The following is a 12,587-nucleotide window of genomic DNA, read 5'->3' as shown; positions in this document are numbered from 1 at the left end:
AGGGCACCTGTGCCTTCCCTCCCGAGAGGATCCTGCGCGGGCGTTGTGATCCTCGTCCACCCGAAGACCTAGAGGCGGTGGAGCATTGCTTGCTCCATTTTGGTGGGACACGGGGTGGTGGTGCGACGGCGACACGGCCACGGGTCCGTGTGGGATGGTAGCGTCGGGGTAACGCGCAGGTTTGGTGTGCTGGGATGCGTGCCGGTAAGAGGCGCTCCCATGTCGAACGGGGTGGTTGTCATGCCCGTGCCCCAGGAGGACTCCGGACGACTGAGAACGCGTTCTTTCGGGTTCGGCGAGAGAAACTTGGGTGTGCCTCAGGCTCTTCTCCCGAACGGGATCTTCGCCGTGAGCTCCGCCCTCCTTCGAGCCCGTAGTGGTGCAAAGGAGAGACGATGGTTTTGAAGCGTGCTGCGCCGCAGTTGACCAAGGGCTCAACGGAGACACGGCCGCAACGGCCGCAGCAGCATTGGGGTCACGCCGGTAGAGGAGAGACGATGGTATTGAAGCTTGCTGCGCCGCGCCGGTTGACCAAGGGCTCGACAGTCCGGGAGACAGAGCCGCCGCCGCGGGCGCGTGTGCGAGTACGGGCGCGACGGTAGCGTCGATGTGACGCGTAGGCTTGGAGCGCTGCGATGCCTGTGGACTAGGCGTACCCGGAGTGAGGGGCACAAAGGCATGACTGCTGGGCACTGTGGGAAGGATCCACATTTTTTAGAGGTGTTGGGCACAGCTACGACGGAACGACCGAAAGAGGTGTTCCGAACATTTTTGGGCGGTGTCGAAAATAATTGTGCAGAACACCTCATGTGTGCATGTTTAGGTGTTCTGCACAGCTGCTCCCAACGTGTACAACACCGGGTACCACATTTTTTGCAGGTGTTTGAACGCTATTGGGCGAGGTGTTCTCAACGGCGCTCTAAGGTGTTCCGAACCGTTTATATCATCGTAGAATACAGTGCGTTCACATGTTTGTAACGCTCACGGCCGCTGTGCTGGTGCACAATATTTGCCAGTTATGAATTTATATTGCTACATATACATACGGGCCCTTTACATGCATATACAGCCTCGCAAATTGCTGGGCAGTGCTAGCACAGCGCACCCATACGAACGAACGAGCGCGCGGCGGATAGACACGAGGGCGACCAAGCACGCCGCGACCGCCGCGACCGCATGCGAGATGAGCACCACGACCGTGCGGCCGAACGCGGAGTGAGCGCGACCGTGCGTGACTGAGCACTGACTTGACGCGACCACGAGCAAAACAACCACCGCGACCGCATGCGGCATGAGGACCATGACCGCGCGCAATACGAGCGAAAGCGAACGGGAGCAGATGCAAACTACTCACCGTAGACCGCAAACGCGACTAAACACGACCCACTGCCTGTACTAGACTTCCTTGTCGCCGTCCACGGTGTCTGCGCGTTATAGGGACACTGGAGACGGGTATGAACCGCTCCTGCGCACTTACCTGTCGTTACACTATAGTTCGGGCCGGGGAGTCTAGTCAGTCACATGAAAACCGTGTACGGACAGGAAGGGCACTCACCCGCTGCCTCCTTTGCCCGCGAACGCACGGGCGACGATAAGCGCATCCATCGAGGGTGCGAGGCCACAAAAGAGTGCCCGATCCCAATGTGGTGGGTTAATTAGCGAGGGGTTCGCGAATTAGACGCGAGGGGGGCGCACCAAACATGAATAGCCTGAGGGCGAGTACCGGTGGTTGCGGCGCACGAGCCCGTGGAACTCTGCCTTACTTGCAAGCGTGCCGACGAACGTGAACTTGAGCGCGACGCTGTGCGCGCGGTCGCCGTAGAAAATCGCCTTCAGCATCTTTGCCTCGACGGTCGTCGTGTGCGCGAACATCTCCTCAAGCATCGGCCTGTAGCGCTTGAACCATGCGCGCCGCACGTACACAGCCCGCCTTGCTTGGCCTACCCGCGCGCGGTGTTGCGGGTGCGCGCGAGCAGGAGCAGCGAGCAGGCGGGGAGATATACGACAGTCATCTTCGCGATAAACGGAAAGAAGAGCTGGAGGGGGTGGTTAGAGGGGTCAGCGTTGGGATATGTGATAGACGCACATGAAGAGGAGCGGGGGGACGTATTGCGATCGCTTTGAGGCCCACCTGTGGGGACACAAAGATGTGCCGCTGTACCTGTCACAGTAGGCACTCGAGTAGCTGCGCGACGTATGGAACTCACCTGCACGCCACGCAGGTGGCACCTTTCTTGAGATACCTGAAGCTGTCGAGTAGTCGCATTCGATCGAGCGATGGGCCTACGAATTCCAGGAGGGCGAGATGCCCGAGGTTGCACTACTCGGCGGTCGAGTTTCAGGGTCGATCTGGAGGGCGGTGACGCGTACATGAGGCGACGCTGCGGCAGGCCCGCGACCCGGGATGGAGTGAGCTGCCTAGGGGATAGTTCATGGCGGATAGTGACCACAGCCTGAGTCCTGAGACTTGAGTTTCATAGTGGATAAGTACAGCACGCAGTGGGATCATCGTGGTTCGAGGTCAAGATGCAAGACGACCAAGAGGAAGAATTTTCGCTTCTCTAGCTCAAGTTACAAATGACGTCATCGCGCCCTGCTTCCTAATTTGGAAATTAAAATAGACGCCAGATTCGCCAGTCTCATTGCCACGGTCGTCGGTACCTCGAGCTCGTTCCCCATTGATCTTCCAAGCTTCCGCCCTCCATGATAGTCCCTCTGGATTCTTGCTTACCCAATTTTTCTGTCTCCATGGGACATGCTAAGCAAGGCCGCCATGCTCCTCTAGCCTATGGCAGCTGACCCGGTGCGGTACCCACGAGAATAGAGCCATACGGTACGTTGTGACACTGGCTTCACATCTGAGCGGGACGTCAGGCTGAGCTCAGGTAGGTAAGCCAGAAATCCGCTCGTGCTCTCAAATCCGAAGGCGCGCTCAATTTGGCTGATGCGCGGTGCTTGTGCATGCAAGGCTGCGACGGGTGGTGTACGCGGCACGCAAGGAGACTTCGCTTCGACAGACACATCCCTATGTCTTCCCATGGCCGGCTCGACCCCTATACGTGCCATGCACGAGGGCGGCACGACGTAGCACCATGGAATAATATGCAGGCATTATTGGTCGCGCTCCCGCCAGCCGTGTCACAGCTCCAGGTTTTGCAGGCGAGTAATCTCATTTTGGAGCTTGCGAAGGCGACAAGGAGCTATGTCGTGCGACACTCTCGCATGCAGGGCTGAGGAGGACTGCCTTTCAGCTCTTTGGGGCAGGCTGCGGCCAGCCGAAGGGGATGAATTCCATGAGGAGTGGAGTGTCGTCGCGCAATACGTCGCTGCATCGGTTCAGGTTCTGAAAAGCACGCAAACACAGGCGTACCAGGCGGGTATGTCGCAGAGCCGCCAATATTGGTTTGCATTGGAGGAGCCCGGGGAGCGCGCATAGGCGAAGGAGGAAGGCACGTTGAAGTAATTAGAAGGGTGTGTGCATGGACGCGACACTACTAGTACTGAGGGCGGCGAGAAGTTGACCTGATATTTGCCTGGACTGACACAGGTAGTGCGAAGAGCTGTTGGGCACAGCTCTTCGTGCTGGAGCTGTGGACAACACCGTTTAAAAATGAGTATATTATAGGTGTGCGGAACACCTGTTCGGACAGACGGTGAATAGAAGTGTTCCAAACACTGACTTATATTATACAATTATTAGAGGTGTGCGCCTTTTAGGTGTTCCGAACACCTATTCTGGAGGCAGAGGTGTTCTAAACACCGCATACAGGCGTCAATCCTTCCCACAGTGTGGGCTTTAGCACCATGTTAGGATAGCGCTCACGCATGCGCGCCATAACAACGGCATACGCGCTCTCGGACTCGGAATCGTCTGCACGGTGTCCAGTTATGTCGCGATGTGTGGATAAATGCTGGTAGGCGGTGTAAGAGGCACTGCAATGCCCGCTTCCTCGGTTCAAGTGGTCAAGGTCTGCGTTGTACGTGCAGATGAATGGACGCTCTGACGTGCTGCACGAGGCTGAGGGTTGGTGTGTGCACTAACTAGAGGATATAACCACTTACTGCGTGGAGATGTAATGCGCCTCAACACTCGACGTCCCTTTAGCCGTGAACGCGCACTGTGGGTAGCCACAATAGCGCACTGGTCTGTGTTCGCGTTCGATATTGGGAGGTTTGCTTTCGATATTGGGAGGTTCGCTTTCGATATTGGGAAGTTCGCGTTCGCTTTTGGGACGCTTCTTGGCAACATGGATGATCTACTAGCAATCAGAAATGCCATCGAAAAAAGACTGAGCAAGGCGTACCTGTGATTTTTTGAAATTAATAACATGCATATGTGCTTCCATGTTATACGAGCGATCTTGCGATTAGAATCTGTCGGTGGCGTTGTGAATGCGGGGACGCTGCTCGAGACCTGGAAGTTGCTGTATGCTCAGAGTCTTGAGCAGTCCTTATGTACGTGGAAGGTGAGGGGAATGGTCAAAGCAAATTGATCACCAAGCTCATACCAGGTTCCGCCATGACAATGCGCGCAAAAACCATGTCAATGCGCGTCGACCAGCCGCCGGTTCAGAGCGTGCCTCTCGAGGCTCAAAGCGTGCGCTATCCCATACATGATGGTGGACATGCAGCAGCTGTGGCCCAGCTCCCCGATGGCCGGCCCTTGCATGTGGCACGGCACTAAACCTATTAGTATCGAGTCGGTGACGCAGGCTCATTACGGCGAACTGTACATCGGTGACGGTTTGACTGCTTCCTATACCTGGGATCGGGAAAGGCCTGTTATCAGCGGCGACATGAAAGGTAGGTTACTCAAGGGCAGTCACGAGCCTCGTTGAGCGTACGAACCTCCAATCTTGATTCCTCATAAAAGCGAGGTCAAGTACAAGTATTTGTCCAGCTTCGAAGCCGACAGCGAAATCCTGCAGTATCCGCAGGTATCTGCGAGAAGACTGTCAGTACGGGAGTGATTCGCAAGAAGAGACGCAATATTAGTAAATGGGTGTCGCTCATTCCTATGAAATTTTAACATGTTGGGACGGACATCGTGCCAGAGATCAAACCCAGAGTAGGACATCGAGCTTCGGCGTGTTCGCTGAGAGCGCGTCGCAGGGAACCAGCAGGGGCTCCGATGTGGTTGAACGCCCGGTGTGACCTGCTCCGAGGGTGAACAAGGAATATCATATTTCAGGGGGCATAGGATGACATACGGAAGCATAGGCTACATGGAAAAAACTTTAGACCCCGAGTCAGTTGAGACCCAGAATATCAGGACATCTGTCGGACGTGTCACTTCGAGTGCGCGTGGCGTGTGGGCGCGAGCGGTGTCGGAGATGGAAGGACTGCATAGGACCGCAAGGGCGGCAACTTGCCGCCTGCAAGCGAAGACTCCAATAAGGGCGGTAGATGCAGATATGGCGATGGGAGCGCGTTCCAAGCCGATCGTGCGTCATGCGCTGGAAGGTCTGTGCCGTACCGTTCGTAACGAGCTCTTTCCAACTCAGCGAGGGGCACTAGTGTTGGCCTATCTTCCTGAGCGGATCCTGCGTAGGCTCCGTCATCCACATTCATCGCAAGGCAGGGCGACGTTGGAGCATGCGTGGCTTGCGTCGGCCAGGACACGGGATAAGGATGCGACGGCGACACGGGCGCGGACGCGGGCGCAACGGTAGCGCCGGGGTGAGGGGCAGGGTCGAAGCCTGAGCGCTGTGGTGCCTGCGAGCGGGGCGCGCCCGGTCCGCTGGGCACGTAAACGTGCCAGCGGCGGCGTTGGGGCCCCAGCACCATGTTGGGATAGCGTTTGCGCATAGCTGCCATGACATTTGTATACACGCCTGCGGAATCTTTCGCCCCGTGTCCGGTTGTTCTGCGATGCTTCAGCAAATGTGCGTAGGCAGAGTAATCGGAGCCGCACTGCGTGCTTCCCTCGCCATCGAGGCGCGGCACATCGTACGTGCAGATGAATGGGTACTCGGGCGTGCTGTGCGAGATCAAGGATTAGCATGTGTACGAACCCGAGTGAAGCCCACGTACTGCTTGGAGATGTAGTGTGCCTCAACACCTGATATCAGTAGAGCCGTGAACTCGCAGTGTGGGTAGCCGCATTGGCGCCGTCTGCGCCTGTGTAAGATAGGTGTAAGAGCGGACTCCTTATAATGGCAGAACTAGTGGCTTACTTTTTAGACTTGATGGGAATCTAGTCAGCCTAACATCAGAAATGCCAGCAAACAAAGATGCAATAAAGCGTACCTGTGGCTCAAGCTGAACCATACCGTTACGTCCTTCCATGTTACTTGCGCAACCTTGCGGAACTGTCGGTCACGGCGCTGCTGCAGGATCGTTGGAGCTCTTTAGGTTGCTGCATGTTGGACCACTCGAGTGGACCTTATATATGTGAGAGGCGAGAGGAGCGGTCAAAGCAAACTCATCACCGAGACCATACCTGGTTCCGCGTTGGCAGACACTGTGGCAATGCGCGTGGACCACCTGCCAATCTGGACAATGCGTCTCAATGCTCAAAGCGTGCGCTATGCCGACCATTGTGGGCCGATGCAATAGGTGTTGTGGTACAGCTACCCGGTCGCTTGGATGTGCCACTGCACTAACAAACCAAGCACCCAGTTGGCATACTCGCTACGGCAAGCCGTATCTCAGTGACAATCTGCTTGTTCCCTATACCTAAGAAGAAATGCGACTCGTCAGCGGCGAGGTCATGCACAGTGATTGGAGATGGTACATACCAACTTGACTTGAAGGGCCGACGCGAGCCTCGTCAACGTTGAGGGCCTCAGACAGCGCGTGGCGTGGGCGTCAGTGCTCATGTGGCACTCGGGCGGGATATGCCGAGGGTATTTAGCGCCCGTAGCCTTCTTGTCCGAATTCACTACCCTCTACCACCCTTCGTGCTCCTTCGTGCTGCTAAACCTGTCTAACTCGATTTTATGTCGGCCAACACCCTTTCATGGCCTTCAACTCGCGGTAAGAATAATTGGGCTCGTACTGCAAGCTGCTCGACGCCGTGGTGCTGGCCAGAGCTCATCCTGGTTGGCATTTTGTTGAGGCTATCGTCATGAGAATCTACGCGCAGGCAACCTAGGTCCACCTTGCTCTGGCATACCTCCCTCACGCGGACCTGCTCAAGATGACGCTCATTTCGTATCTCCCACAAGAGGAAGCCACGAATGAGCTACTCGTGCGACCCTTGCGGTTACCGTGGAGCCAGAATCTGCGTGGATTCCGCCACTTCGCGCTCGTCGGGGACCGCAACAGACTGTCTGATTCGCTAAAGCTCACTATGGAGCACATCCAAAAGCCATTCTCTTTGGAGGATCAAGCGGCGGTCACCTAGGTTCTCGCTTACTGAACAAACCTCAGAAAACTAGACCTACGATGGTGCGATGTGTTTACAATGTAAGACTCAATGATCCCCGAGGTCATTTCTGCGCTCTCAAACCTGACCTATCTTGCCGCACGCATGTACAGAGACGGTAATGAAGCACAGGATGTTTTCTTAGGATAGCACTGGACACGAAGGCCTCCACAGCCTTCCCCTCCCTATGAACGGGGACGGTCCTTCGAACCCATGATCCTGCAAGACCTCGCTGGGGCCCACGGCGGCTTGGAAGACTTCACGTTGCATTGTTCCACGTTCATCGCCCCAGGCGCAACGTTTCCCGCCATTCGCATCCTGTATTTCGTGTTCGAACAGAGCCTTCCCCAACTTCGCGACCTCTACAGCATATCCCCAAGCATGCGCGAGCTGTCAGTTGAGTACCACATGAATCCAATCAAACGGATTCCGCCAGATACTGATCATTAGATTCAGCGACGATGAACTGACTTGGACGCAGGGGGCTGATGGCGTTTGCTCGACCTGCTGCGGGCATCCGCGCGAATCGTACATGCCCTCGGCATCGTATTCCCCGTTCGTCACTTGGACCTGGGGTTCTACGACTCGAACCTGCACGAGCGGATCCCTATTCTGCGCCCCAGACGGGCGGATTCTGCGCGCGCACCTGCTGTTGCGCGGCACCGGGGACGCAGGCGTCAAGCATCTATCCGTGAAGACGCTGTTCTCACCCATACGTAGTCCTGTCACGCAAGAATTCATGGTGAGCACCCGCGGCCGTCCTTCTAGCGCGATGCGTGTTCCTAATTCATGTTAGTAGAACTTCATGTGCCACCTGCCGCGCACCGCGCACGTCGAGCTGCTGCATGTAGCTATATCGCGGTTCTTTGCATGCGACGACCCGGGCGAGATGGTCGACCCGCCCATCGTCTCAAATTCAAACCGATGCCTATGCACAGACCATCGAGGCTTTAGCAGGGAACTGGGTGTAGGCCTGCGCGTCGATCCGCACCGTTGCGGTCACGGCCGCCCTCGTGGGGCATACTGTGTGGCGTATCATCAGGGAAGATGAGGAGGTGAGTGTCGTGGCCCTTGGCGCATTTGTGGGGAGCCTTGGTGTGATCGAGTGTCTGTGAGCCTGCTCCGACTCAAAAGTCGATCGCGACATGGTGCCTCAGACTACTATGTAGAATACTGGAAGACGAGGCTCGAGACAGGATATCATATTTTAGGGGCATAGGTTAACATACGAAAGCATACGTGATATTCCGAAGCAGGACGTCCCCGTGGGAAGCGCTGCGCGGGAGCGCCGTTACTAGTACCTGATGCATGATGACTGACTCCTCACGTACCACCACTGAGTGCTGATCCCGTCCCCCTGATCTGTGAGTAGCGTCATCTGGTACTTCAAGAGATATTGATCACCATCGTGAAGACAGATACGTAGTATCCCACACCCTGCGAAATTGGACGAGGTACCGGCGTCCACGATGCAACAGGCTTCGCTGCTCGATGCTCTCGAAACAGAACGCGCACCGTACGTGCGCACTGAGTGCATCCTTGTCGACCTGAGCACAAGCGGAGCTGTTGCGCTAACATATTCTGGCAGGTTACATATTGAGGCTTGCCCGTACCACTCCTTCAAGGTCAATGTCGACATCTTCCGCCTGATTCTGGCGTGCGTCACTCGCGCAGACCTGCTCAAGATAACGCTCGCCTCAAAGTTTACACGGGAAGAAGCTACCAAGGAGCTTCTTATGAGGCCTGTGCGGCTGCTCCAAAACAAAAACCTACGCACATTCTGCGAATTCGTACTCGCCAGTGACCCTAGAAGACTGTCTTACCTGCGGAGCCTCACTATCGAACACGTCAAGAAGGAATTCTCTTCTCAAGAAAGGGAGATGGTTGCCCGCGTCCTCGCTCACTGCACGAACCTTAGGAAACTCAATCTTGAAGGGTGTGACGGGCTCGTGATGGACGAACCCGTTGTACTCAAGGCTATCTCCGCGCTCCCAAGCCTCGCCCATCTTTCCGCGGTCATTTACGAGGATAAGAAGGAATCGCAGGCACGCCTCCTCCAGATGGTCGCCAACATGAAATCCTCCCTTTGTGGCCTCCACCTTCCTATGACCATGGATGGTCTCTCGAACATCGAGGTGCTGCGAACTTTGGCGCGAGTCCACCGTCATCTGGAAGACCTCACACTGCACTTCCGCACCTTTATCGCCCCCGGAGTTACCTTCCCCACCGTCCGCACCCTACATCTAACTCTCGACAAGAGCGTTCCCCAGCTCCGGGACATCCGCAGCACCTTCCCCAACATACGTGAACTGTCCATCGATCTCCGCATGTACCTCAGCGCGACATCTTCGACTACCGCAGGAATCCAAAACCGGGTCAACGGGAGCTGTTGGCCTTCACTCGACCTGCTGTGCGCGATCCCGACGTCTATCCGCGCTCTCGGCATTGTGTGCCCCGTGCGCCGCGTCAGCTTGGGGTTCTCTGACATCGACCTGGATGAAGAGGATGCAGAGGCCGTCGCTCGTCTGTGCCCATCGAAACTTACCCTCGACATCAGGTGCTACCATGACTCGGTGCTTCCAGGTGCACTCCCCAGCCTGCTGTTGCACAGCTCCCGAGATGCGGGCGTGAAGCACCTATTCGTGAAGACGACGTTCGCTCGCCCACGCGGTGCTCCTCCCGCGAGGCAGGCGGACCTCTTGGTGAGTACTGCGTACAACCTACTATGACTCTGAGCCTTTGCACTCATACCGAGTCTGATGCTTTCGTCCATCAACAGAACTGGATACTCCCTCTGCTGCGCACAACGCGCGTCGAGCTTCTGCACATAGCTGTATTCAAGCATTTCGAGTCCGACTCGGACGACCCGCAGGACATTCTTGACTCGCCTGTCGGGAGGTCCCTTAGCGGACAGGAGGTAGATGCGGAGGCTGTGGCCGGAGACGTGGCACGGGCCTGCGTGTCGATTCGCACCGTAGCCATTACGACCGCGCTGTCAGGGCATACGGTGTGGAGCGTAGATAGGGCAGACGGGGAGGTGAGAATTGTGAAACTTGGCGCGTTTGAGGGGAGACGCCTTTTTGACCAGGAGGCGAAACACTGTCTTGAAGTGTAGACTACGCTGGTAAACGGGCGTTGGAGGTTTGAGAGAACTCGGAGTAGAACTCGAGCATTTGGTAAGAAAGGCACATCATGATGTATTTACGAACACTATGTGGGTTCGAAAAGGAGGATGACATTCATAGGGGCATATACGGAGACATACGGAAGCATACATGATCATATTTAGGTAGCACAAAGTCGGGAGATACGTACACATTACGGGCGGAATTGTTGAACGTGCTTCGAATGCGAGTACGCGCGACCCGCTTACGCGAGCACACGACGGTGATCCTGGAGGCAGACATCCGTCTAGAACCGAGCGGGCCTCAGCGTGAACTGTGACTGCATCTGCGCGGGTGCGGGATACGGAGGCGGCGGGGATGGCGCGTTCCGGGTATGCTGCGCGCTGTCTCCCCCTGAGAGGCCTTCGTGTCGAGGGAATTGAGTGTACTCTTGCTCATAGGGGAAGGGAGCAAACACCTGCTTTCCCTCACTGGAATAGTCAGGGCTCGAAGCGCGCTCATTCATGACAGCGTCGGGAGGGCTGAAGGGGGGTGGCGCTGCCGCTGCCGCTGCTGACAGGGAAAACGGGTATGGACGCGGCTGGAAGGCGGGGAGCGTGGTGTCAGGGTGACGCCGAGGTTTGTGTCCCCACGCTATGCGTGGCGTCGGAGTGCTCGGACCAAGGGCCCCACGATAGGGCCCGCACTGCTGATCATCCTTGGGTCCCAGTACCATGTTGGGATAGAAATCACGCATATGCGCTTTGGCCGCGGTCTGCATGCGTGTGTAGATGTCGAGGTCGTTCTCCCGCGGGTGTTTAGCCTTCTCTTGATGGCACCAGAGCTCTTTTAAGGAGGCGTATGAGCGACCGCATTGGGTTGTTGCCTCCCCCGGTGTCTGGTGCACGCAGACGTACAGGCGCTCAGTCGTGCTATGTGAGGTTTCGGTTGTATGGTTAGTGCATATATGGAATTAAACAGAGTATCAACGTACTGAACGCTCATGAAATGCTGCTTGGCGTTTGATTGAGTACCTGCATATGTGCAGTTTTCGTAGTTGCATCTGTACACCTCGCCGGGTCTGCATTCGGGTTGGGTAGGTTAGGACTGGATCCATATGGAAAGCACTAGTGACTTACAGGTGGTAAGGATCACCGGCATGCGGCTCCTCTTGGTGTCTCCACATATTGTGATTATCACTGTTGTGGAACATAACTCCTGCACTTTGAGTGGATGATCAGCCGACAGCTAATGTTTCCGTCGAAAGATGGCCGAGGAGAGCGTACCTGCTGTCTTGTTGGCGGAATAGAGCGAGTTTGAATTAGAGAGCGTTGACAGAGTTGAGAGAACGCGGGACGAGGTTGCAAGGTTGCCATCTGAAAGTCACCGGCGGCGAGCTTTATATATGTTGAAGGTGAGAGGGGTGGTCAAAGCGAGCTGATCTCCGGCATCATACGAGGTTCCGCGCTGAGAATGGACACAGACCTTGAAAGCGCGCATTGACCAGCGGTCGGGACGGGGCATGCGTCTCGAGACCGCTGAATGAACGCTTGGACGTGCCACTGCAGTGGGCCAAGCGGTAACCTCCGATTCGGAATATGCGATAGAACACGCACCTGTTAGTTTGCGAGCATATTAGTAAATGAAGATGAGAAGAGTGAGCACGCCGGCAATTCGAGCAAAGATCAACATCATAGGCGGGCGCATGCTTAAGGCGCTGCTGTAAGATCGACACGCCTCAATAAGCGCACTGGAGTTGCTAGTATATTCTGAGGCACATAGAGTGATCAAGACGGCATAAAACGACATACATGGGCATGGGGCATAGAAATTTGTACGAGGAAGATCAAAACACGTTACTTACGGTGCGCACGGCCAAGTTCTCGTGCGGGCGGGTTCAAAGTTGAGGGTCCTGATGAACTCTGAACCTGGAAGGCTGTAAGCCGCACAAAGAGAGGTCTTCAGTCTGTGAGAGAACGACTATGATTGCATAGTACTGTACCTGTAAGCCGCACAAAGAGAGGCTACAAGTACTAGTAAGTAAACATGTAAGGAAGCATAGGTAGTGTGGGACTTACTCTTCAGTCTGTGAGAGAACGACTGAAGAGCAGAGG

General features: G+C 55.8%; 3 protein-coding genes across 3 annotated transcripts; 1 reads left to right on the top strand and 2 right to left on the bottom strand.

The window, feature by feature from the left end:
* Nucleotides 1–5,289: 5,289 nt before the first annotated feature.
* TRAVEDRAFT_53882 (uncharacterized protein) lies at nt 5,290–6,288 on the bottom strand (the record flags this gene model as incomplete). The annotated part of the gene is made up of 4 exons (XM_008046774.1): nt 5,290–5,980; nt 6,034–6,120; nt 6,177–6,196; nt 6,250–6,288. The coding sequence occupies 4 exons, from the start codon at nt 6,286–6,288 to the stop codon at nt 5,290–5,292; spliced, it is 837 nt and encodes a 278-aa protein (XP_008044965.1).
* Nucleotides 6,289–8,838: 2,550 nt separating this feature from the next.
* TRAVEDRAFT_24648 (uncharacterized protein) lies at nt 8,839–10,484 on the top strand (the record flags this gene model as incomplete). Its single annotated transcript, XM_008046469.1, has 4 exons — nt 8,839–8,885; nt 8,958–9,892; nt 9,953–10,071; nt 10,149–10,484. 4 exons carry the CDS (start codon nt 8,839–8,841, stop codon nt 10,482–10,484), a joined length of 1,437 nt encoding a protein of 478 aa, XP_008044660.1.
* A 296-nt stretch (nt 10,485–10,780) lies between these two features.
* TRAVEDRAFT_53880 (uncharacterized protein) lies at nt 10,781–11,659 on the bottom strand (the record flags this gene model as incomplete). Its single annotated transcript, XM_008046773.1, has 3 exons — nt 10,781–11,405; nt 11,468–11,554; nt 11,613–11,659. 3 exons carry the CDS (start codon nt 11,657–11,659, stop codon nt 10,781–10,783), a joined length of 759 nt encoding a protein of 252 aa, XP_008044964.1.
* Between the last annotated feature and the right edge of the window lie 928 nt (nt 11,660–12,587).

This window comes from Trametes versicolor, assembly GCF_000271585.1.
Source record: "Trametes versicolor FP-101664 SS1 unplaced genomic scaffold TRAVEscaffold_14, whole genome shotgun sequence".
Lineage (NCBI taxonomy): Eukaryota > Fungi > Basidiomycota > Agaricomycetes > Polyporales > Polyporaceae > Trametes > Trametes versicolor.
Note: the sequence above shows the minus strand (reverse complement) of the source record. Positions and strands in the feature narration are given on the sequence as shown.